Genomic DNA, 27140 nt, shown 5'->3' with positions numbered 1-27140 from the left:
CCTTTGACCTGCACTGGGACCACAGCCCTCCATACCTCTACCATCCATGTATCTATCCACCCTTCTCTTAAATGTTGAAATCGAGCTTATGTGCACCACTTGTGCTGGCAGCTTGTTCCACATTCCCCACATTCCCATGACCCTCTGAGTGAAGAAGTTTCCCCCCATGTTTCCCCTTAAACTTTTCACCATTCACCCTTAACCCATGACCCCTAGTTGCTGTCCCACCCAGCCTCAGTGGAAAAAGCCTGCTTGCATTTGCTGTATCTATGCCTCTCATCATTTTGTATACCTCTATCAAATCTCTTCTCAATCTTCTACGTTCCGAGGAATAAAGTCCTAACCTGTTCAGTCTTTCCTTGTAACTCCGGTCCTCCAATTCAGGCAACATTCTTGTAAATCTTCTCTGTACTCTTTCAACCTTATTTACATTTTTCCTGTAGGTAGGTGACCAAAACTGCACACAATACTCCAAATTAGGCTTCATGAACATGATATACAACTTCAACATAAGTACTTATTACTTTGATTTATGAAGGCCAATGTACCAGACTCTTTCTTTATGTAAAGGGATTTCGTCTTTTATGTTACTGTGTAGGCTAATTAAAATGGCTTCTTTGTTATGTTATACTTGGGAATGCTTCTTTGTTAAGTTAAACGCTGAGAAAGTCTTGCGCTAGCAGCTTGTTTGGGTTAGACTGTGATAAGAAGATGTTATGAACCAATTGGGATAGTTGTTATGCTTTTGGTGTATCTGTAAGATATTGTATGCGCGGGGTTTTTGGAGGGAGAAGGCAGGAGAGAGAGACAGAGGATGGACCAGGTGTTGTGAGTCCGCTAATGGGGTCGGACCCCGAGCGGGGCGAGGAGAGGAGACGGACTCGTGTGGAGCATCTGGTCGACCACCATTGTTGGTCCCAGGCGGCCGGTCAAGGTGAAGAAGAAGGGTCCTGAGCTCCAACTGTTTGTGCACGAAGAGATTGAACTTTGATAAGTGTGGTGCCTTTTATTTTCCTTTTTTATTTTATTCTCTGTTAATTATATAGTTCTAGTAATATCTATAAACTGTAAATCATTTAATCATATCTGGTGTATTGTCTGTTATTTGGGTGAGGTGGGGTACATCACACAGCATCCGCACAAACTAATTACCCAGTTTGGTGGGGCCGAGGGCTGTTTCCCTAGACGACAGCGAGCCGAGCGACCCTGAGGCTGGCCGGAGGGCTACATTTATGACCCTATATATCTGTGACACCACCTTCAATGAATTTTGGACCTATGTTTGAATTTGAATTTATTTAAATCTTACATCCGTCCCACAACCTGAGGTTGTTCTACTAGATTCCTTTGTTCTACCACAATCCTCAGTGCCTTACCCTTCTGGACAGTCCATGAAACTAAACAACGCTACCTTGTTATTCCTTTCTTTGCACTATTTATTTTTAGATTATAATGACTTTGTATCTTTGCACTGCACTGTTGCCACGAGACAAGTTTCACAACGTGCAAGTCAGGGATAATAAATCTGATTCTGATGAGAAGCTGTTGCTTTTGTTACCTTCTAGATGAGAGACTTTATTTATAAAAGTTTGTGTGGTTTTAAGTAAAATAAGTCCTTTTCAGGGCTGCGTATCTTTGAGGCAACAACTATAGATGTAGTGAAACCTGAACATTGCAAGGGTTTAAACCTGATTTTCAGTGCACAAGATTTTGCAGAGCATTGTAACTGATTTTGAAGTGGTCAAAACATGTAATTTAATCTCAAGAGTAAGTGGAAAATAAATTGAGTTTTGCTCCTGGGTTATGACATCAGTGTTTCCTGCAATTGGATTACTGACTCAGTATTTCAGTTACCAAGTAATATGATCCTTTCAATAATGACATGTGAACCCCGAGGTTAAATTACAGCCTCAATCATATCCCACCTAGCAGACAGCTCAAGTGTTCCTTTGTTATCTGTATTTCTATCTGTACTTCTGTGATAAACTGGGCAGTATTGTGAAATGTTAAATATTGTCTATGGTATCTATATTTGCAGGTTAGTCGAAGTTATCCTAGTCAGAGTTGTATGAGTTGGGGTGTGGTTTAAGAGAAGTTTAGATAGAACAGGGGATCCTTACCTTTATGCCATGGGCCAATACCATTAAGCAAGGGGTCTGTGCTGGACCACAGGTTGGGAGCACCTGATATAGAGCCAGCATCTTGGAGAGAAGAGTTGGGTGCTTCTATCCTGGCCAAATTAAAATATTCAGTAGCTTATGTGATGTACAGTGAATAGTGTACTTGGCACCAAAATCCCACTTCAGAGACTGGAGCAAAAAAGCATCTAGGCTGATTCTCCAATGCAGGTTTTATGTTACTTGAGGAGTGCTATATGGTCAAAGGTGCAGTCTTTCAGATGAGATGCTGAGCAAAGACTTTGTGGATTTGTGCGGATGTCTAAAATCACGTTGCAGTATTTCAGATGGGGCTGAGCTGGCTATCCCCAGTATTCTTCCCAATGTTGATCACACACTCAACCTTACTGAAAATTGCTTAGATCCAAATCGCTTGTCACGTTATAAAAGTGACTACACTTCAGACATGTCTTCCTTGTGTTGAAAGACCATTAGCATCGTTACTTTTAAATCCATGAAGACCATAAGAGATAGGAGCAGAATTAGGCTATTCAGCCCACTGAGTCTGCTTCACAAATCTCTCGACTAGTTAGTTATATAGTTAGGTTGCAAGAGGCTTGAATGCAACTTTTATACCGTGACCATTTTGATTTATTGAACTCCCAGATCAGTATAATTGAACATCTGTAAATTTTATTGTATAGGAGTCATAAGCTTATTAACAATAATTGGCAGAGCTCTGTAGACCAGCGTTACTCAGGAAAATGAAGCATTTGTTACTAACAATTAACTTGCACTGAGATATCAACACCGGTGATAAACAGAATCCCTGAACCGAGTTTATGATTACTGTTTTTTTTCCCTTCTGCAAGAGATTCATTTCACAGTGCTGTCCTTTCATCAGCAATTTCTGAATTGCTAAACTGTTGCATCGTTGGATCAATCTTAATGCACAAGTCAATTATAATTGATTTAAAAACACAGCGTGGTATTGTGGCAGATAGTGGAACACTTTGCAGTGCCAGCAATCAAGGTTCAATTTCTACCACTGTCTGTTTTTGAGTTTGTACCTTTTCCTTGTGACTGAGTGTGTTTCCTTCGGGTGCTCTGGTTTCCTTCCACATTCTATTGGAGTGGCCATCACAAAACCCTGACCTCAATCTGATAGAAAATTTGTGGGGAGAACTGGAAAAAGCATGTGCGAGCAAGGAGGCCTACAAACCTGACTGAGTTACACCAGTTCTGTCTGGAGGAATGGAACAAAATTCCAGCAACTTACTGTGAGAAGCTTGTGCAAGGCAACCCAAAACATTTGACCCAAGTTAAACAATTTAAAGGCAATGCTACCAAATACTAACAAAGCGTATGTAAACTTCTGACCCACTGGGAAAGTGATGAAAGAAATAAAAGCTGAAATAAATCATTCTCTCTACTATTATTCTGACATTTTACATTCTTAAAATAAAGCAGTGATCCGAACTGACCTAAGATGGGGAATGTTTTCTAGGATTTTCTGGAATTGTGAAAAACTGAGTTTAAGTGTATTTGGCTAAGGTATGTAAACTTCTGACTTCAACTGTATGTGCTGTACAGCAGCTTCGATATCAATGTGATCCTTGAGCTTGATGGTTTTTAGCAAGAGTTGAAATGTCTGGTTCAAGTTGTGACACCAAAAGTCTCAAGTCTCCACGTGTAACAGTGTCCAAGCCGTTTCTGTTTTTTTGAGTTTGTGGTTCACTGTACTGAAGCCTCTTTCAACAAGGTAGGTAAATGGAAATGCAATGAAAAGCAGTTTAACTCCTCTCCACAAAAGCCGGCATTTTTGAAAAGCACTTTTGCTTCTTTGTCATTCTGAATTTGGATAACTTCTTCTTGCAAGCTCTCTGCTTGTTCTCCCACCTTGCAAAGAAATGGCTTAATTACCCTGTCCGGAATATCCTGATTGTTTAAATCCTTGATTCAATTCTGAAAATGCTTCTTCGGTGACTGCAGGTATAAGCAGTACTCTTGCAAATCACTATCTGTGAAAGAAAGTGCCATACTTTCCATACTTTTCATTCTTCTCCCAATGTTTTGCTTATATATTTCCAATTTTCCAATAAAAGTGGACACTGCACTCTTTGACTGGATTAAATTGAAGTTCTCACCCTGCAGTTTCATGTTTAGGTTTTGGCTGTGAGATGTTGACAATGAATTACGCAATGGATTGCAAACAAACTTAGAATTTCTCCTTTTATAAAAGCCATTAATCCAGCATGGTGACCTGCCATATATGGTGCTCCATCTGTTGTGCAAGAAATCATGTTAATAATCGGAATACTTTTATCCTCAATATACATTTTGAGCTCATCATAGATTGAATCTCAGTTGATATTTTTTTTACAAAAGAGAATCTCTTCATAAACTTTTCCATTTTTGATAAACCATACATATGCCATTAGCAATGCCTCATTGTCTTGCACAGTTGATTCATCCCGTTGTATCCCAAATTCTGTTTGTTTTTTTTGGTAGCTCTGTGCATAGTTGATGCTCAATGTCTTCACTCATTTCATCTATGTGTGGAGCTACAGAGTTATTACTCAGGAACTTATTTTAAAATGCTGGTGTCCATTTTGAGAACAGTGGTGAGCACTTCTGATTCAGCAGGCATTATTAATCTTTCACCAACTGTATAAGATTTTCCACATTTTGCAATGATCTTGAAAATGTTATAAGAAACAATGAGACCACTATCAAGGTATTCTTCTTAGCTTTCTTGGCAAATGACTCGGGTGTACAATGCATCTTTCATCTTTTGGAACTGAGTATCAAATGCATCTTTCATCTTTTGGAACTGAGTAATACCATAAGTAGCCTTTTCAAGAAGTCTTTTATGGAAGTGTTCCTGCAGTCTTGATGGTTTCATGGCTTCACTAGACAGTATAGCATTACAAATAAGACACATGGGGCATTGCTGATCTGACGGGAATGGAATAAAATCATACTCCAGGTATGTAACATTGAATTGACACACTTTCTGTAGTTTCTGTTTCTCAGCTGGATTAGAATTCAAGGCTTCACTGTCTTTGGACTCGTAGAGATCGCACCAAACATATTTATCCATCATTAATGGGGCTAAATTAAAATCTTAAAAATTAACACAAACTGGGAATGCCTATTGGATTTTGACGACGGCAGTGAGTTGACATGGATGGAGCGATGGTAGCAGCATGCAAAGGAACAGTGAGGTGAAGATGAAGACATAACAATGAAAATTAAGTAACACACATCAAAGTTGCTGGTGAACGCAGCAGGTCAGGCAGCATCTCTAGGAAGAGGTGCAGTCGATGTTTCAGGCCGAGACCCTTCGTCAGGACTTCGTGAGTCTCGGCCTGAAACGCCGACTGCACCTCTTCCTAGAGATGCTGCCTGGCCTGCTGCGTTCACCAGCAACTTTTATGTGTGTTGCTTGAATTTCCAGCATCTGCAGAATTCCTGTTGTTTGCGACAATGAAAATTATGTTGACAAGGATTCAGATCGGAATCTGAATGTTAATCGGGATAGAGCTGGTGTTCGGCAAGCTATGTTTGTACTGTTCCAATTAGCGTGATTGACCAATCCTGTAAGGTCCCATAATCTACAAAGATAGTTCTTGACTGCACATATGAAGCAGAGGTCGCATTGAACACCTCCAAGGAATCCTCAGGGCCAACAGATTCACTGATTGGATCTATTTCACCATTGGGTTCCGGCCAGCACTGTATTGTTGCGCGACCTGTTTTCCATAGGTCTGCAGAGAAAGTTGAGAGGGTGTACTTGACATACCAACTGTTAAATTGCATGAACTCATTCTGTGCTGCGAGTCAAGGGGAACTGTTGGGCACCCTAGTTGCTAATTTATGCATGCCCAGTAATGTCTGTTTGGTTGGTAAGGTCGGATGAGATTGCCGAGTTTCAGACCCGTTGTGACGATGAGTGCTCACCGCCTGCACAGCGATGGTTCTTCCTGTGTTCCAGTGCCTCGTCCTTTTTTATTGGAAGTGCGAGCTCAACTATTTTATTATGTATTACAATGTAGTACTGCTGCTAAACAGCAAATTCACAACACATGCCAGTGATAGTAAACCTGATTCTGATCCTGTTGGAGAATTTGGGCTGGTTGATGGTACTTGGAGAGGAGGAGCAGAATCAGAACCAAAAGTTGATGTGCCTCGTGTCTGGTAGTTAAACATCCCACATAGGACATTAGCATGTCTGGCGCCAAGCGGAACAAGGCAGTTTGAGGGAAAGGACTAGAATGAAATCTCATTGCAGCTAGCTCATGAGATTGCTCAGTGTTCTAATGTTCCCAAAAATCTAAGTGAATTTTAAGAGCTTGAGAACCTGTGCAGTTTCCTGTTTCTCAGGCATTCTCAAGTGGATCATTTGTCAGGCACACTTCTCAGTTAGAAATACAGATGCTGGCATTTCCCAAGCTGCTAGCTAATGTCAACACAAGCATGGTTATTAATTCTGTATGACAAACACCAAATATAAAATGTATGGATCCATTTTTTTTTTGACTGCCTGTTATGCCACTGGCATTTAGAGCAGCAATGAAGGTTCTCAGTCTCTGTGCAGTTAGTGTTCAGGGCTTCCTTCAAGTCAGCAGCTTCCTTTCGATTTTCACTACTATCATCCATGCAGGTCCCGGATGCAGAGTTGGGAACGCTTTCGCACACGGATGTAGAAGGATTCTTCATTTTTTAAAAAAAAAGTGTAACAGTTTTGTTTGACCAGTCAGGGTTGTTAGCCCTCAGCTGAAACCCTGAACCTGGAGGACCAGTGGGTCACTCTTAGTCTGTCCTCTACCCTTTGATCTGTTTGGCAAGGGTGACCCTACCCAGGAGCCAAAGCATAAAGCCCTGACTTCAGCTAACATAGCTCTCTGGGTCATTGAGACACGCAAGCCTCCAAACCATGACAATGTTGTGGTCCTCTTGGAGGAAAATTTTACTCATAAATAGCAGTTTACTTATTTTTAAAAAAGGGTATTTGGGTTGTCAGTTTCTTCAGGTTTGACATTGGTGACTACTTGTTTACATCTCCATGACAAGTTATTTCTAGAGTGCACCAGTTTATTTTTTTATATATATTAAACAGCCATTTACAAAATGAAGAGTTCCATTGTAAGAGTTACAGAGTCATACCTCTTGTGCTGTGTTTTGTTGATCTACTTTATACTTCACCTTATACTTTATACTTAAATGCTAACATTAAACTTGGTCATTACTAAATTAATCAGTGTTAAACTTCACACATTTTTCAGGAGAATAAATGAGCTGCATTAACCACTGAATGTTAAGGAGATTGGGGCAGGAATTCAGTTTTTGTTATTTAAATGGGATTTGTGTCCAGAACGCTGATGCATCAAGGGTTTTGAACCTTTGAAAATTGTTAATACTGGCTTTTTAGACAATACCTTGACGTGTATCATTTTCTGTTCACAGACGGGCCGAATTGATAAGGCATATCCAACAGTATGTGGGCACACAGGACCAGTGCTGGACATTGAGTGGTGTCCACACGATGACCATCTTATTGCCAGTGGATCAGAGGATTGCACAATTATGGTAAGTTTTTAAAAAAATGATCACTGTAGACAAATATGCAATGACTTGATTCTGTATTCAATTCCCCTGCAGATATTGGGTTACACTTAATGCTTCTAAAAGACGATAATCACATTTTAAAGCAAGATAAGACTTCCTACTATATTTTTCTGATCCAAACATAATTGAACAAAGGTTTTGGCGAAAGTTTTTTATTCTCCAAATGTATAACTTACTGATGAGCTCAGCAGTAAAGTGCTTCACCTATGACTAACGGGAAAACACAAAGATTAAAGGAAGAAGCTTGTATTACTAACCAAAATAGTAGTATGTGAGGATTTTAGCAATGGGCAAAAAGTCAAGAAAAAATAGTATAGAGTGGAAGGTACCAAGTAAGTATCAAAATGTCTTGTAGAAATATGCCTCAGCAACCAAGCATCCACAGCCACTATAGTAATGATTTCCAAAAATTCATAACTTTCTCAGTAAAGATTTAGTTTCTATCTTGCCTTTTTGTTCCGTGACCTTATCTAAATTCTTCAAGCAAGGCCAGTTGTTCCTCTGTTTTCAGAAAATCACCTTTTTATGGATTTTATTTTTGTTTTTCACTTTTAAGTGTTATGAATAATAACATAAAGGATGGTAGTGTAGTGGTTAGCACAATGTTTTACAGTACCAGCAACTCTGGTTCATTTCCTGCCGCTACCTGTGAGGAGTTTGTATGTTTTCCCCATGACCACGTGGGTTTCCTCTGAGTGCTCCAGTTTCTTCCCACAGTCCAAAGGCGTACCGTCTGGTGGGTTAATTGGTTATTGTAAATTGTCCAGTGATTTGGGCTAGGATTAAATTGGGGTTGCTGCACAGCAGGGCTTGAAGGGCCAGAATGGCCTATTCCGTGCTGTAGCTCAATAAAACAAAAAAAAGCCTTTAACAATAATCATCCGATTCTACTCAAAAAAGTGAATTGTGAATATACACTCCGTCCGTGACAAGAATGAGCCAGAATGTACAATGTGTGCAAACTGCAGTGCCATTGAGACTTTCTCTAACGGTAGTAAAATTTTGTACATTATATGCTATTTGTTTTCCTAATTGCCTGCTGCATCTGCACATTAATGTGGAGATTTGACCACATGATAGCCAGTTTCCTTTGAAAATCAGCAATTCCCAGTTCCTTGCTTAACCATTTAAAACCAAAGACTCTTTTGATTTAATTTAGCAGTGGATATAGTGTATATGGATTTCAGTAAGGCATTTGATAAGGTTTCCCATGCAAGGCTCATTCAGAAAGTAATGAGGCATGGGGTCCAAGGAGACCTTGCTTTGTGGATCCAGAATTGGCCTGCCCACAGAAGGCAAGGGGTGGTTGTAGCTGGTTTGTATTCTGCATAGAGGATGGTGACCAGTTGTGTGCCTCAGGAATCTGTTCTAGGACCCCTCCTCTTTGTGATTTTTATAAATGACAGTGATGAGGAAGTAGAAGGGTAGGTTTTGCTGATGACACAAAAGTTGTGGAGGGTTGCCAGAGGTTACAACAGGACATTGATAGGATGCAGAACTGGGCTGAGGAGTGTCAGGTGGATTTCAACCCAGATAAGTGTGAAGTGGTTTATTTTGGTAGGTCAAATTTGAAGACAGAATATAATATTGATGGTAAGACTCTTGGCAGTGTGGAGGATCAGCGAGATCTTGGGGTCCGTATCCATAGGACAGTCAAAGCTGCTGCGCAGGTTGACGGTGTTGCTAAGAAGGCGTATGGTGTTTTGGCATTCATCAACTGTAGGATTGAGTTCAAGAGCCGTGAGGTAGTGTTAAAGCTTTGTAAGACCTTAGTTAGTTAGACCCCACTTGGAGTTTTAGTCACCTTACTGCAGGAAGGATGTGGATACTATAGAGACAGTGCAGAGGAGATTTACAGGGATGTTGCCTGGATTGGAGAGCGTGCCTTATAAGAACAGTTTGAATGAACTTTGCCTTTTCTCCTTGGAGCAACAAAGGATGAGAGGTGACCTGATGGAGGTGTATAAGATGATGAGAGGCATTGATTGTGTGAATAGCCAGAGGCATTTTTCCAGGGCTAAAATGGCTAACACGAGGGGGCATAGTTTTAAGGTACTTGGAAGTGGTACAGAAAGGATGTCAGGATGTTTTTCACACAGAGAGTGGTGGGTGCATGGAATGCACTGCCAGTGACGGTGATAGAGGCGGATACAATAGGGTCTTTTAAAAGACTCTTAGATAAGTACATGGAGCTTAGAAGAATAGAGGGCTGTGTGGTGGGGAAATTCTAGGCAGTTTCTAGAGTAGGTTACAAGGTCGGCACAACATTGTGAGTCGAAGGGCCTGTAATGTGCTGTAGATTTCTGTGTTCTATATTAGTTGCATTTTCTTCCCAAATAGATTTGAATTACTGATACTTATTGAATTTCTGTAAATGTTTGGCTCAAACTATATTTTCAAAATTGAAGTGAAGGTGGGATGTTGGTGGGAAGAAAGTATCTGTGCCATTAAGGATAATTATTGTATATTTGATATTAAATGCTGTGTAGGCAAACTGTGAAGCTTGCTGCTTATCTTATCCAGAGCAACGCACACAAAATGCTGGAGGAACTCAGCAGGTCAGGCAGCATCTATGGAAATGAATAAACAGTCGACGTTTTGGGCCAAGACCCTTCTTCAGGACTGGGAAGGAAGGCAGAAGATGCCAGAATAAAAAGGGTGCAGGCGGGGATGAGCAGGTCTGGGTGAGCACGTGGTCGAAGAGTCGGAGAGTACCAGAGATCACAGAAGTTGAGCAGTGAGAGAGGGTTTCACTGAACTCCCGTCGAAGGGAAGATTTAAACTTCTTCAGGGTAGGCATCCCTTGAAGAGACTTTTCAGTGGAGCAGCAAATCGTAAACACAAGGAAGTCTGCAGATGCTAGAGATCCAAAGCACCACACAAAATGTTGGAGGAACTCGGCAGGTTAGGCAGCGCCCATGGAAATGGATAATCAATGTCTTGGGCTGAGACCCTTATCCTGTTGGTTTTCATGTAAAGATGCTATCTCTATCCAAAATCTGTTGAACAGTATTTCACAATGCAAGTTTATGCTGCAAGTGATAACCGAGTGTTGGGGGGATTTGCCATTTGTCCCCAGTGTTTGCAGCTTGGTGATGGGGTTTGAAAAGGTTGGTAATTGAGACAGTTAGACTTGTGCAGTAATAATTTACATTCTTTTTAAGGTAGAAGTGTTTGCATTTCACTATCTCCCTCAAGCATGGGACAATATCCGAAGGTACTTCGCAGAGCTGTATTTAAACAGAACTGTCATACATTGAAGGAAGTAGTATTGGGGACAGTGACTGAATTCTTACATCAAATATTCCTACATATGACCATTGAGAAATTGTATATTTCCCTCCTGAAATGCCACTAGTATCAAATACTTCAGGAAAAGACCAGAATTTCTCAGCAGGTTACCCAGCACCCAGATGAGGAGGAAATTTTTTTGCCACAGAGTGGTGAATCTGTGTAATCTAATGCCACAGGTAGCTGTGGAGGCCACGTTATTGAGTATATTTAAGGCAGAGGTTGATAGATTTTTGATTAGTCAGGGCATGAAGGTTTATGAGGAGAAGGCAGGAGATTGGGACCGAGAGAGAAATGGCAGAACAGACTCAATGGGCCAAATAGCCTAATTTTTGCTCCTATACAGGATCCTGTGGTCTTGTGGCAACCTGTAGAGCAAGAAACAGTCAACATTTCCCTCTCCCCAGATACTACTTAATCAGCTGAAGAGCTAAAGCATTCTGCTTTTATTTCCGTTTCATGTCCTGCCGAAGGGTCTTGGCCTGAAATGTCGACTGTGCTCTTTTCCATGGATGCTGCCTGGCCTGCTGAGTTCTACCAGCATTTTGTGTTTGTTGTTTGGATTTCCAGCATCTGCAGATTTTCTCTTGTCTGCTCTTATTTGAGGTTTCTAGCATTTATATTCTTGCTATGAAGGATGGTCTCTTTAAAGCTCCTGAGACCAACTTTGTGAAGAAGTTGTATGCTGCCCAGCCTTTGTTACCCTTGACCAGCTTTGTAGTTTTCCTCTTCTATTTTACATTGTTCCATTCATTTTCCCATTTCTCAGGAAGGCGTCTTTTTTAAAATGCAGACTCTTGCTTTCATGCGTTTTAATCAAAAATGAACTGTTCGCAAAACTTGTTGCAAAGGGGTAATTGTGGCCTTTAAATAGTCCCCTGCTAGAGTGCTCTAAATTTGAAAGATGACGTATACATGATTAAAGAAAAGTAGGAAGTGCTGGAAACATGGAAAATCTGGCTGTTTCTTTTGCTCTTTCTACAGATGCTGCCTGATCTGAGTTTTCTAGTATTTTCTGTTTTTATTTGTTTATCAGCATCGTTAATTTTTTAATTTTCATGTATATAAACTTTCTGGGTCCATTTTGTGTCAGTAAAGGGCAATTTATAGATTTTATTCTTGTACCCATTAACTTGACAATATCTCTTGCTCCTGATGGTGAGATCCTGTGGTCTGATGTAATCTCTATCCACCAATGAAATTACATACCCTTTCAGATTCATAAATTACGGAGTTTTATGCCATAAGCTTATAAAATTCAACCAAGTTAATGCAAGTGGGTAAAAACAAAAAACACAAAGCCAGTATTGTCTCTTTTTCATGGTTAAGATCTTTAAATCAATGCGTAAGTGTTTTGATATGAAAAATCTGGACTTCATCCGTAATTGCTTCATCATGAAACGGAAAATCCGTTGTGCTTTTAGACAACATTCTGTTGAGAGGATTTGCTAAACATTTTTCTGTTCCAATAACAAGTACATTAGTGACCTCAGGCACTCAAACAGAGTCATTAGGATTACAGTGGAAGATTAAATGTAAGAGATTTAAACATGCCCATCCTTTTAAATTTTTGCTTATTGGACAGTTACAAATATTTTTACAATCCATTTTCAAATTTGAATCTCCAAGTCTAGCAGAAATGTGATTAGCTGATGAATTCTATTTGTGTCTTTTGCTTCAAAGCAATGGCTGAGACATTTAAATTCAGAGATGGTTTTAAAAGAGTACGTGCATTACTGGATAATAAAACCAGAAACCACCAGTACAGAACAGGCATCAAGAAATTAAATGGAGAATTCAGAAAGAATTTAATAAATCCAAGCTTCTGCCGATGCTGGGAATCCTTTATTTATTTATTGAGATACACCGTGGAGTAGGTCTTCTGACCCTTCGAGAAGAGTAAGGTGGACTGCCTTAATGATTATCACCCGGTAGCACTTACATAGACAGTGATGAAATGCTTTGAGAGGTTGGTCATGACTAGACTGAACTCCTGCCTCAGCAAGGACCTAGACCCATTGCAATTTGCCTATCGCCACAATAGGTCAATGGCAGACGCAATCTCAATGGCTCTCCATGCGACTTTAGACCACCTGGACAACACAAACACCTACGTCATGTTGCTGTTCATCGACTAAAACTCAGCATTTAATACCATCATTCCCACAATCCTGATTGAGAAGTTGCAGAACCTGGGCCTCTGTACCTCCCTCTGCAATTGGATCCTCGTCTTCCTAACCGGAAGACCACAATCTGCGGATTGGTGATAACATATCCTCCTCGCTGGCGATAAACACTGGCACACCTCAGGGATGTGTGCTTAGCCCACTGCTCTACTCTCTATATACACATGACCCTGTGGCTAGGCAAAGCTCAAATACCATCTATAAATTTGCTGATGATACAGCCATTGTTGGTAGAATCTCAGGTGGTGATGAGAGGGCGTACAGGAGTGAGTTATACCAACTAGTGGAGTGGTGCCACAGCAACAACCTGGCACTCAACGTCAGTAAGACGAGAGAGCTGATTGTGGACTTCACGAAGGGAAAGACGAAGGGACACATACCAATCCTCATAGAGGGATCAGAAGTGGAGAGAGTGAGCAGTTTCAAGTTCCTGGGTGTCAGGATCTCTGAGGATCTAACCTGGTCCCAACACATCGATGTAGTTATAAAGAAGGCAAGACAGCGGCTATACTTTATTAGGAGTTTAAAGAGATTTGGCATGTCAACAAATACACTCAAAAACTTCTATAGTTGTACCATGGAGAGCATTCTGACAGGCTGCATCACTGTCTGGTATGGGGGTGGGGTGCTACTGCACAGGACCGAAAAAAGCTGCAGGAGGCTGTAAATCAAGTCAGCTCCATCTTGGCTACTAGCCTACAAAGTACCCAGTATATCTTTAGGGAGCGGTGTCTCAGAAAGGCAGTGTCCTTTATTAAGGACCTCCAGCACAGAGGGCATGCCCTTTTCTCACTGTTAGCATCAGGTAGGAGGTACAGAAGCCTGAAGGCACACACTCAGCGATTCAGGAACAGCTTCTTCCCCTCTGCCATCCGATTCCTAAATGGACATTGAATCTTTGGACACTATCTCACTTTTTTTTAAATATACAGTATTTCTGTTTTTGCACGTTTTTTAATCTATTCAATTGATTTACTTGTTTATTATTATTATTTATTTATTTTGCTTTGCTAGATTATGTATTGCATTGAACTACTGCTGCTAAGTTAACAAATTTCACATCATGTAGACATAGACATACTTTATTGATCCCGAGGGAAATTGAGTTTCGTTACAGCTGCACCAACCAAGAATAGAGCATAAATATAGCAATACGAAAACCACAAACAATCAAACAACAATATGCAAACTATGCCAGATGGAAACAAGACCAGGACCAGCCTATTGGCTCAGGGTGTCTGACCTCCATGGGAGGAGCTGCAAAGTTCGATGGCCACAGGCAGGAACAACCTCCCATGACGCCCAATGTTGTATCTCGGTGGAATATGGCCGGAGTCCAACAGCAAAAAGTTCAATTTCCAGGCTACGAACACATTTCTCGATTGTAATATGACCAGGATTGCACCATCTGTTGTTAACCAGAACAGCAAGCCCCCAACTCCTTTACGCTTACTGCTCTCAGTGCACATCCGATCAGCCCGAATGGTCTGGAAGCCCTCCATGGAGAAGTTTTGGTCGGGTATGTCCACGTGCAACCACGTTTCAGTAAAACACATAACACTGCACTCCCGAAATGTTCTCTGACGCCTGGCTAGGGCCATGAACTCGTCCATTTTATTACCCACCGAACTCCTCTTCTCCATAAGTCTCTGTTGTCTCGACCTGGTCCTCTTTCCTCACCTTTGTGATCCCCCTCTGCATCCTCTGTGTGTTTTCCTCCAGATTTCAGCAGGGGTGTCCACCGCTATGTTTGCTAAACCGGCCGGCATAAGCTCAAGCAGCTGGTCCCTGGAATAAACAATGCGACCATACTGCTGCCCCGCTAATGAGACGTGTCCGAATGTAACTATTTCCAGCGCTAAAAACCCAAATAAAACTCTCTCCACCAGCACGTTAGAGAGGGTTACATTCAATGTGTTACCGTGGGGAAAAAAATACAACAAATAACTTAAGTTAAAGTAAGAAAACTAGTCGGAACGGCTGTAACAGGCTGTATGCACGACCGGCGCATGTGCACATGCCGGTACGGTGATAATAAACCTGATTCTGATTCTGAGCCATGCTGCCCAGCAATCTCAAGTTTAATCCTAGCCTAATCACAGGACAATTTACAATGACTAATTAACCTACCAACCTGTACATCTTTGGAATGTGTGAGGAAACCGGAGCACTTGGAAGAAACCCACGTGGTCAGGGGGAGGACGTACAAACTCCTGACAGACAGCGGTGGAATCTTGAACAATACACAAAGTGCTGAAAGGACTCAGCAGGTCGCACAGCATCTATGGAGAGAAATAAACAGTCAACATTTCAGCTGAGACCCTTCAATAGAACTCAATCCATAGAAGGTTTTTAAGTTTGTTGGGAATGTGGAACTCCCTGTGACAAAAATTGGTTCAGATAAATAGATTTCATGCATTTAAGGGTAGGTTGAATAACCCTTTGAGCAAGAAGAGCATTAATGCAGCTCGGTTAAGATGGGAGGATGCTCAGCTCAAGCATGAATGTCAGTATGAATGAGTTGGGTCAGCTAACTGGGCTGCTTTCGTTTTGGATGTGTGAAACAATTTTATATAACTGAATATTAGGGTAAAAGGTTAAATGTTTGGAGGAAAAGAGCAGGCAAATATGTTAGGAATCATTCTTGTGTGGAGAGTAAATGATTGTTTCTGTATAGTGCTCTCTTGTATGTCATTGTTTTTTGCAAGTATGTCTTTTCAATATTTTCAAATAGTCCCATCACCTTAATATTAACTGTTGCGAAATAGTATAAGGTGTTTTAATTTTATGCAAAAAATTTTAATCCAGATATCATTCCACTTCACTGACAGCTGTCTGAATTGGAAATGTTATGCTTCACTGAGTGCATCTGTTGTCTGTTGCAACTGTATTCTGTTGTTAATTAGACTCCTCTTTTCTCGGGCTTAAATATTCCTTTCATATTCCATTGTTTTGTTTTTCAGTATTTGTGCTAATGTTGCAGTCATCTGTCCTTAGTGACATTCGTGCTGTGGTCACACACAAGTTAGTTGATTTGTGTTTTCAATGACCCAGTCATACACTGATTTGGTTCATCGTTATACTGTTCAAAGGTGGTCAATGTTACCCTATTTTTTTATGTATTATCCCTATTTTTTTTCTTGCCTCCAGTCTTCACAAGCAGCATATTATAATCCTGCCCCATACTCCTGCAAAAACATTAACTGTACGGTCTTATCTGCTTAATGCTTTGTCCGTTAAACAGACCTTTCCCATAAAATTTGAGTCCATCTGTACCTCCGTTATTCAATACCTATCATTGACCAATTTATTATAATATCTCTATATGGAGCTCTCTATAAAATGTTGTTAATGCTCCTCTGAAGTGCCTTGGAATGTTTCACAACATTAAAGCTGCTCACTGAACATAAGTTGTACTGAAGTTCATCTGAAGGGACCAAGCTGACGTTTCTAATGTGCAGTCGGACACTCTATGCTGAGGTTGTGCACAGCTGTAGTTAAGAGCAGAGTCTTGGTATCTCACTTATTTACAGATGTCATCCCCAAAATCAGCTCGAATATTGATTTCTCCTTCCAGTTTAAAAAAAAATCCCTCCCCTCTCCTCTTCTATTCCCCACTCTGGCCTCTTACCTCTTGTCACCTGCCTATCACTTCCTGTAGATCCCCTCCTCCTTCTCTTTCTCCTATGGTCCACTCTCCTCTTCCGTCATCTCCAGTTCTTTAATTTTCCCACACACCTGGTTTCACCTATCCTCTCCTAGCTATCCTGCTTCTCCTCACCCACCCCCCACCTTTCAATTCTGGCACTTCACCCGTCTTCCCTTTCCAGTCCTGAAGAAGGGTCTCGGCCCAAACATCAGTCCATAGATGCTGCCTGACCTGCTGAGTTCCTCCAGCATTCTGTGTGTGTTGTTGAAAATGTGCTGCTGGTCACTCAGCAGTGACTATTGGATCTGAAGACTGCCATTCATAGGAAGGCTTAATTAAAGCAAGGTGGATGGGCTTCATGCCACCCACAGAAACCAGAACCATAGCTGTCTCAAGGAACTGCACCGAAGACCTGAACAGAATGGAACAAAATAATTAAATAAAATTTACAAAATCATCTGACATTGAACCTGAGCCTGATGAGTGGAAAGAGCATTGTGAAGTATGGTTTATACTGAACGAATCATTGAAACATAGAACTATCCAAAGCAACACACACAAAATGCTGGAGGAACTCAGCAGGTCAGGCAGCATCTGTGGAAATGAATAAACAGTCGACATTTCAGGCCAAGACCCTTCAGCAGAACTCAGAAGGAAGGCGAAAGATGCCAGAAGTAAAAAGGTGGAGGTGGGGGGGAGGAGGAGGATAGCTGGAAGGTGACAGGTGAAGCCAGGTGCACAGGAAAGATAAAGGGCTGGAGAAGAAGGAGTCTAATAGGAAAGGAGAGTGGACCATAAGAGGAAGGGAAGGAGGAGGGAACTGAGGGGAGGTGAGAAGAGGGAAGAGGCCAGAGTGGCGAATAGAAGAAGAGGGGAGGGAGAAGGAAACATTTTTTTTACTGGAAGGACAAATTGAAATCTATACCAGCAGGTTGAAGGGTACAACACAGAAATGGGATCCTTCAATGCAATTTATTTACACATAATGTGATCCCTATCTATGCTAATTACATTTGTCTTCATTCTAATGAAGTTCCTTGGAGGAACTGTCTGGTCATGCACTTTAGTAGAAGGAGTAAAAGTGTAGACTATTTTCTAAATGGGGTGCAGATTCAGAAAGTGGGGGTGTAAAGGGACTTTGGAGTTATCATGCAAGATTCCCTAAAGGTTAACCTGCAGGTTGAGTCGGTGGTGAGGAAGGTAACCACATTGTTAGCATCCATTTTCAGAGGACTAGCATATATGGCTGGAATGCAAGGATGAGGATGCTGAGGCTTTATAAGGCATTGGTCAGACCACGCTTGGAATATGTGAGCAGATTTGGGCCCCTTGTCTAAGAAATGATGTATTGGCATTGGAGAGGGTCCAGAGGAGTTTTACAAGAATGATCCTCAGAATGAAAGGGTTAACATAGGAGTGTTTGATGGCTCTGCGCCTGTACTTGGAGGTTGGAAGGCTGGGAGTGGGTGTCTCATTGAAATTTCATTTAATATTGAAAGGCCCAGATAGAATGGACAGGGAGAGGATGTTTCCTACAGTGGGGGAGTCTAGGACCAGAGGGCACAGCATCAGAATTGAAGGATATTCCTTTAGAACGAAGGTGAGGAATTGCTTTAGACAGAGGTTGGTGCATCAGTGTAATTCCTTGCCTCTGAAGGTGGTGCAGGCCAGTTGATATTTGAAGTGGAGGTTGAAAGATTCTTGATTAGCAAGAGTATGAAAGGTTATGGGGGGGAGGAGGGAAGGCAGAGAATGGGGCTGAGAGGGAGAACAGATCAGCCATGATGAAATGGTGGAACAGTTTCAATCAGCCAAATGGTCTAATACTTCTCAGTCTTATAGTCTCAAATTTTCTATTGGAGTACCAGTCCAAATGCCTTTTTATCTGTTTACAATTATATCTGCCTGCACCATCACCTCTGGCAGTTTGTTCCCAGTATTCACTACCCCTCTGTGTGGGAAAATTTTCCCTTTCACCTTAAACCCATGTCTCACAGATGCAGACTGCACTGCCCTATCTGTGTAACCTCTATAAAGTCACCCTTCCAGCCTCCCCTTGTTGCAGTGAGAACAAACCCAGCCTACCCAATCTCTCCTTATAATAACGTCCCTCCATTCTGGACCAGAGGTCCCCAACTGTTTTTGCACCATGGACTGGTTTAATATTGACAATATTCTTGAGGACCGGCCGACGGGGGGGGGGGGGGGGGTTGTTCAAGTAGGGTTAAACTCACCTCAGCATGTCTTTTACAGTTAGGGTTGCCAACTTTCTCACTCCCAAGTAAGGGACAGAAGTAGCAGTCAAATCCTGGGACACTTTACCCCAGGAAAGACTCCCATGACCATGAAGCCTTGAGCAGGCGCCTGTGTGCGCATGTGATGTGCAGATGCGCGTACGTGCCGGTTTTTTTTCTCCCCCCCACAAATCGGTTTGCCTTCATCTTCCCAACTACACTGTACATACATTATTTCTACTTTACATAGGCTGTGTATTTATCATATCATTCCTGCTTTTAGTGTTATTTATTTTTGGTTTTATATGTTATTTGGTATGATTTGTTAGGTTATTTTTTGGTCTGGGAACACTCAAAACTTTTTCCCATATAAATTAATGGTAATTGTTTCTTCATGCCATTTCAGCACGAAAGGTTTCATAGGAATGCTCTACCTTAGCGGGGGCAATACAGGACAAACCAATTTAGCCCAATATATGGGATGTTCCGGCAATTACGGGATAGTTGGCAACTCTATGTTCAAGTTCAACAGTGCGTGACAGGGAATGAGGAAAGGTGCAGCTGACTCATATCATTTCCTCACAGGCCGGTAGCACATGCTTTGCGGCCCAGTACCGGTCCGCAGCCCGGTGGTTGGGGACCGCTGTTCTACACAGTGTCATGATGAATCTCTTCTGCATTTTCTGAATTCTGCCACATGCTCCCTCTAGTGTGGCAATCCGAACTGTAGATAATAATCTGAGTCTAACCAATGTTTGTACAACTGCAATGTGACATTACAACCTGTTTACTCACTGGCTCGGCCTATGAAGGCAAGCATGCCAAATATCTTTCTCACTACCCTCTCCACCTACGTCGCCACTTCCTGGAGTTGTGCACTTGCATGTGAAGGACTCTACACATCAGTGGTGTCTGTCCAGCAGCACTGAGGTCTTACTTGCTATAGGTGATGATTTAGTGTATGTAGAATTGTTAAAGTACACAGTGCTGCTGAACGAAGGTCAAATGGATCCCCACAGCAATCAAAATCAAACTAGTCGATGAAACTGAGAGCATGAGCCAAATGGCTTCAAGTCAACTTGTGACATTGGCGTAACTTTGCATTCTTCCTTCTGGGCTAAGTTTGACTTAGTGGTCATGCTGAAACTGAGGAAACAATGACAAAGCTTCTAATTTGTTAGTTTTGCCCTGGATCATGGAGAGCTGCCAGTGCTCTCTTAGCAGTGATATTAATGTTGTAACTAAGGTTGACTACATTGTAACACGCAGTCAGTCTCCTAGTATATGGGACCCAGCATTCTCGATACAGTGTGCAGGGTTTTGTGCTGCTGTGGCCAAGACAGGCTGTTTTGCTAGTATCAGGGGTTCCCAACCTTTTTATGCCATGGACCAATACCATTAAGCAAAGGGTCTGTATCTTTTGAGTGAATGTTTTCATTCGTTGCTGGTAAGATCATCATGTTACCTTTCGAAAGGTTTTGCAGCAAAATGTTCTATGCACCTTTCCCAATCTACTCTTTGTTCCAAAAGTTCAAAGAAATCTTTGATTATTAATATCAAGCTTTAAAAATTTTAACTCAGTTTCTGCAGACACTGGAAGTCTAGAGCAGCATGCACACAAAATACTGGAGTAAGGCAGCATCTATGGAGGGGTTACCCTCTCAACCCTTCTCCACACCTGCTCATCACATCCCCTTGGATCCCTTCCTCCTTCCCGTTCTTCCATGTTCCACTGTCCTCTCTTAAATTCTTTTTTAGTCTTTACCTCTTATATGTATCACCTTCTAGCGTAAGTGTAGTGGTTAGCACAGAGCTGTACAGTGCAGGCAACCCGGGTTCAATTCCCCCCACTGCCTGTAAGGAGTTTGTGGGTTTCCTCCAGGTGCTCCGGTTTCCTCCCACAGTTCAAAGATCTACCAGTTGGTAGGTTGATTGGTAATTGTAAATTGTCCTGTGATTAAGTTAGGATTAAATTGGGGGATTGCTAGGTAATGCGGTCAGAAGGGCCCATTCCAACCTGTATCTCAATAAGTTAATTCATCCCCTCCCTTTGCCACCCACCCACCCCTTCTCCTGATCTCACCTCTCTCCTGCCAGCTTGTTCCCTCACCTTATTCTAGCTTCTGCCCCATTTCCAGGCTTTATTCTGCCCCAAAGGTGCTGCCTGACTTGTTGAGTTCCTCCAGCATTTTAAGAATATTCTTTCAAGAACTTGGCGTGCTTTTTAAGTCTGTAGTTACAGAATTCAAAATGTTCTATTTGAAGTTTGAAGCTCTGCTAGGAGTGTTCTTCAGATGAATACTGGAGTAGTGGGTGGTTTTGTGTGCCCAACGTGCACGATTGTGTTTGATATTAGAAAGTTCAGTGTGCAGACTTAAGTGACTGAGCCATGTAGACAAGACCACTATCAATCACGTGGCCTTCTTTATCATCCCGAGTTGTATTCTATTTAATCCCTGGTGAATATCTGGACTATTTTCACTGAATGTTCACAGATCCTTTTTGTACTTCAAAGAACTGTTCTGTTCTCTCGTTGTCTCTTACTCTGTCTCTCACTCTCTCACTCTGTCTCTCTCAATAATTTGATTATAGATATTGTGCCTCTGACTTTTGAGTTTACAACTGTCTGTCCCCCACTCCATATCTGTGAACACAATTAAATGTAAACATTTGGCGTTATTCTTAATTGTCTAGCCGTGTAAAGCTAGCGGTGGTATTTTTGGACTTTCAGCTGAAGGGTTTGTAAAAGACAAACTAAGTATTTCTGTAGTTAAAATCGTAATGTTTCCCCTGAAGAATGTTTCACAGTTGTGGCACTCCTAAGTTCAAGGTAGATTTTATTATCAAAGTACATATTTGTCACCATATACTACCCTGCGATTAATTTTTTTGCAGACATTCACAGTAAATACAAAGAAACACAATAGAAAAACCTCACGCAAAGACATATAAACAACCAAAGTGCAGGAGACAACATTGTGTAAATACAAGAAAAAAACAATAATAAGAAATAAATATTGTAGATACTTGTAGAGTCCTTGAAAGTGATCAGGTCAGTGATGGGGCGAGTGAAGTTGAGTAAAGTTATCCTCTCTGGTTCAGGAGCCTGATGGTTGAAGGGTAATAACTGGTCCTGAACTTGACAGTGTGGGACGTTGGGCCCCTGTACCTCATTCCCGATGGCAGTAGCGAGAAGAGAGCTGGGGTGCTGGCTGTCCTTGATGATGGATGCTGCTTTCCTGTGACAGCACTCCATGCAGAGAGGTGGGGAGGGCTTTACCTGTGATGGACTGGGCCGCATCCTCTGTTCAAGAGCTTTGGTGTTATCACACCAGGCTGTGATGTAACCAGTCAGTATACTCTCCGCCGTGCATCTGTTGAAATTCGTCAGAGTATTAGGGTGACATGCTGAATCTTGTCAAAATTGTGAAAGTAGAGACGCTACCACACCATGTTTGCTCTAGCACTTGCATACTGGATGCGGGGCAGATCCTCTGAAATGATAACACTGAATAATTTAAATTTCTTGTGGCCTGAGCAAGAGCTAGCACAACCCTACGTGGTGTGGGTTTCTGAAAATCCAGCTTAAACACTCGTCTTCCTCGGTAGATTCTGGATGATCTTGGGATTGAGCGTGACCATAACTTCACAGCCATTCCCTCACACATGCTTTTACCGACTTTGTTAATATTCTTGTTCAACAATTCATAAACAAGAGTGTCTGCAGATGCTGGAAATCCAGAATAGCCAACATAATGCTGGAGGAGCTCAGCAGATCAGGCAGATCTATGGAGAGGAATATGCAGTCGACCTGCTACATTTCTCCAGTATTATGTATGTGTTATTCTGTCAGCACTTTTTTTAAAGTTCTGACTCATGTCACCTTCTTTCAATGATCATATAATGGAGCAGAGTCTTTTCTCTGTCAGATCCCTGGTCTCTGATCTAGAATCTGTTTCATATTGTGTGAGTAGCTGTTTTCGTCACTGTTTAGGAATTCCAGTGTTTTAATTGATACCTTTGATGTGTTCATTACACAGTCTTTTCTATTTGAGTTTGTAACTTCTTTAACTTCAGCCCTAGAATTTTGATGGTTTCTGATCTAAATTCAAAAGAAGGATTGTCTGGAACTTGAAAATTTTTATCTACTATTTAAAAAAATGTTTAAAAGTACTGTGCTTTTCCTTTAAAATAACAAACGCTGATTTGATTCTGTTAGATTTCAGCCTCCCTGACGCTGAGGTTCAATACAGGTGCCACTAGCTAAAAATTATGGAGGTAAACGAGAGAGGTATTTCTGATTAACGTCCTCAGATTTGGTGTCTCAAAGGATCATGTTCTAGGATATGAGTCATGACATAGTTTTGTTCTTCATCCTTGTGTTTGGAGAATCAAAATGAAACTTTTATTAAATCTTCATATAGTTAGACTGATTTTCCCCAATCTGTAACCACTGGTTAGTACCAGCATTCAGCTGGGTTGGAAGGACTTGCCCTCTCTTTCAGAATTGTGCTTTAAACACTACTGTTGGATGAGCACCCCAGTCGGATGGACACAACGACATCAGACCCAGGCAATGAACAAACGACGATGAGGAAGCAGTGTGCATGTGGCAAAATCTGCAAGAATGATCGTGGCTTGAAGATCCACCAAACGAGGATGAAATGTTTGGTGGGAGCAGGAGCAGCACAACGTGCAGGTGTCCAACCTGGTGAGGCGAAGGAGCGGCCAGGCCCGGAGTCACCCCATAGTGTCCGGAACCTCCAAGTGTTGCAAACTAATCCCTCTAACATGAAGTCTAACAGGAGGTGGATCAAATGGCCTGCAGCTAACATGACTTCACTGTGGAAGCAGTTTGATGAAGATGTTAACCAAATTCTGGAGGCAACGGCGAAAGGAGGGGTTGATACAAAGCTGCAAGCCATGACAACAATTATTGTCAGTATCGCAGCTGAACGGTTTGGAGAAGGGGAGAAGGAAGGCTCCAAAACATCTTACTCGAAGAACCAAAGAGCATTGAGGCAGGACTGGTCAGCAACCGTCAGCAGGCTGGATGGAGAGCAAGGTGTCTCCCAGTGGAGGTTGGTTGTAGGGGATTCGTAGCCCGTTCTTTAGTTAGAGCCTTCAGCATTTTGGGTATTGAGGGAGAGAGGAAGAGGAGAGCCATCCGCAGTACCACCGATGTGGCAGAGAGGGCCTCAAGGTGGCTGTGGCTCAAAAGAGGGGAGCCATGGAGTCATAAGTAGCTAGCCATCTGGACACAAGCTGGGGTCTGATCAGCCCCGGCTGGGTCACCTGGGGGAGGCTGTATGATGTTGAAAGGCCCGAAACACCGGATGATTCCAGGAACATCACTGAAGGTGTGTCCAGAAGCATCAATAGATGTATGTACACAGCAGTTGCCTCTGCATTTTGTGACATTGAGCAAAAAAGTCTCTGCTCTTGGTAAATATCCTTCAAAGGATCTCGCCAGCTAATAGTTTGAAAATGGCCTATAATTAAAATCTAGTTTCAAATGAATGTAGGAGATTGGAATAAAGTCTATGTAAATATTTTAAATGTTCTTTACTGGTGATCGCAGCATTACCCTTTGAGCTCCTGGTGACTCACATCTTGCCCTTTAACTGAAAAATAACAAGTGAAATTCACTCGGCATGTTTCATCATCTCTGTATAATGGACCTGCACATCTTGATGGTGATTCATGTGACAGTTAGAAATCTCCTTTTGTCAAAGGACTTTGACCCTAATGCTAGTCAGGGATGGTATCACAGCGGCAGAAAAAGGGGACATTGTGGAGCGAGCTCCATTTGAATCACTGTGGGTGGAAGTCAGAAACAGGAAGGGAGCAATTAGTCATATTTGCTAGGCCCCCATTAGCAGCAGCAACACTGAGGAGATGTCTTTGAAAAGGTGCGAAAATAAAAGGGTTGTTGTCATGGATTACTTCAAATTCCCTAATATTAATTGGCATCTCCTCAGTGCTAGGGGTTTAGATGGATAAGATGTGTTAGTTGTGCCCAAGAATGATTTCTGACACAATAGGTTGACAGGCTGACTAGAGAAGAAACCATACTGGATCTAGTACTAGGCAATGAACCTGGTCAGGTGAGCATTTTGGAGGCAGAGACTACAACACCCTGACCTTAATATAGTCTTGGACAGGGATAGGAGCAGATGGTATGAGGAAGTATTTTAATAGGGAAGGGCTAATTATGATGTTATAAGGCAAGACCTTTTGAGCATAAATTGAGAAGAGATGTTCTACCGATGTACAGTGGAAATGTGGAGGTTGTTTAGGGAGCACTTGCATGGGATTTTGGGTAGGTTTGTCCCTTTGAGACTATGAAAGGATGGTAGAGTGAAGGGACCATGGTTGACAAGAGCTGGAGCACTTAGTTGAGAGGAAGAAGGAACTATACCTAAGGTTTAGAAAGCAAAAATCAGACAGGGCTCTTCAGAATTATAAGCTAGCCAGGAAAAAGCTTTAAAATGGATTTAGGAGAGAGCTGGAAGGGGACACAAGTAATAATAAATAATAATAATTAATGACTCCGTCTGTCTAAATAGACAATGGATGCTCCCGTCCAGGGCGCAGACCTGCGTGATGAATATGGAGATCCTGGGCTGCCCAGACATCAAGATCCCCCTCTTGGCCTCGTGGATGTGGTCCAAAGGAATGCGAAGCAGTACATTTTGCACCTGTTTGGCTGCAGGAGCTGCTGAGAGGTGACGTGATATGTCATCCAACCACCTTAGGGGCTCCACTCTGGACTTGTGTAGGGTTTACTCCTTAGCCTTCTCTTCTCCCGAAGATACCCACAAGGCAGTGGGATCTGTAACCCTGGATAGGGGCCCATACCGGGTACTGTCAGCCGGAGCCAGTTGAGCCCAGGACTCAAGTAGGATTTGGGAAATCCCCAAGAGTTATACACATGTGTGAAGAACATGAGACTAAAGGCAGGACCAATTGTGGGTCAAAGAGAAAACTTGCCTGGAGTCAGAGGAGTTGGGGTGGGGGGTGGGGGAGTCCTTAATGATACTTTGCCTCAGTATTTACCTGTCAGTATGACCTTGACAAATGTGAGTTCGGCGAGAATAGGCTAATGTGCACAATCCCTGGGTTTGGAAAGGACATGCCCTAAATGACCTGGGGAAATGAGGGAAGAAATTACTGCAGTTGGCGATGATCCTTGCATCCTCACTGGCCACAGGACCAGATGATTGGAAGCTGGTAAATTTTATTCCTTTGTTCAGGAAAGGTAATAATCCTGGGGATTATAGACCTGTGAGTCTTACATCAGTGGTGGGGAAATGACTGGAGAGGATTCTTAGAGAAAGGATTTGGGAGCATTTGGAGAAACATAGTCTGATTAGGGATAGTCAGCGTGGCTTAGTAAGGATTGATCAAAGGTGAGGTTATTGTCATTTTGCACAAGGACATCTATGCACAGGTGCAATGAAAAACATGCTTTCAGCAGCATCGCAGGGGCATGGCGTCGTATAAGCAGCATTCACATGAAAAACGTATTAAACAATTTTTACAAGAAATAACTCAATTAGAACAAAATTGCCAAGTGATCAATGTGGTCATGGTGTTACCAAACCATAATGATTGGATTGTGCTCTTAATTGTTGGAAGTGATGTGCAATTCAGTCCAACTGAGGAGGAGAAGATGGCGCGACACAGCTTGCGCGGCCTCTCCGATGATGAATATCTGTTATCTGTCAAGTAGGATGCCATGCACAATTCTGATTTGATGGAGGCAGACGTGAGAGCACGGAGGAACATCTGGTGAAATTTGTGAAATGCCTGTTTCGCTGCTGCCGCTCTGAAATCTCCGGAGGGGAAGGCCCCGAATCCTTGGCTTTGCTTGTCGCTTGGCGGCCGGGACGGGGTCGAAGCGCTCGGCAGAGTTGGTGCCCGGTGCTCGGTGTCAGAGGGCTGGTCGGAGGCTCGAAGTTTTCGGATGGACTCGAGTCAGACTGTGGTCGGGTGCTTCCAGGATGCTGCATCGGCAAGTTGGCAGCGC

At 42.2% G+C, this 27140-nt stretch overlaps 1 protein-coding gene across 2 annotated transcripts in view; it reads left to right on the top strand.

Annotated features, from left to right (window-relative positions):
• The window catches only part of LOC140190671 (coronin-1C-like), a 179259-nt gene that overhangs the window by 116310 nt on the left and 35809 nt on the right, over positions 1-27140 (top strand). For both annotated transcript variants that reach the window (XM_072247436.1, XM_072247437.1), the window contains exon 3: positions 7587-7709. In XM_072247436.1, coding sequence (XP_072103537.1) covers positions 7587-7709 — 123 coding nt within the window. The remainder of the gene's footprint in view (positions 1-7586; positions 7710-27140) is intronic.

The sequence above is a fragment of the Mobula birostris genome, chromosome 31, assembly GCF_030028105.1.
Source record: "Mobula birostris isolate sMobBir1 chromosome 31, sMobBir1.hap1, whole genome shotgun sequence".
In the NCBI taxonomy this organism is placed as follows: domain Eukaryota; kingdom Metazoa; phylum Chordata; class Chondrichthyes; order Myliobatiformes; family Myliobatidae; genus Mobula; species Mobula birostris.
This window is presented reverse-complemented; position numbering and strand designations above follow the sequence as displayed.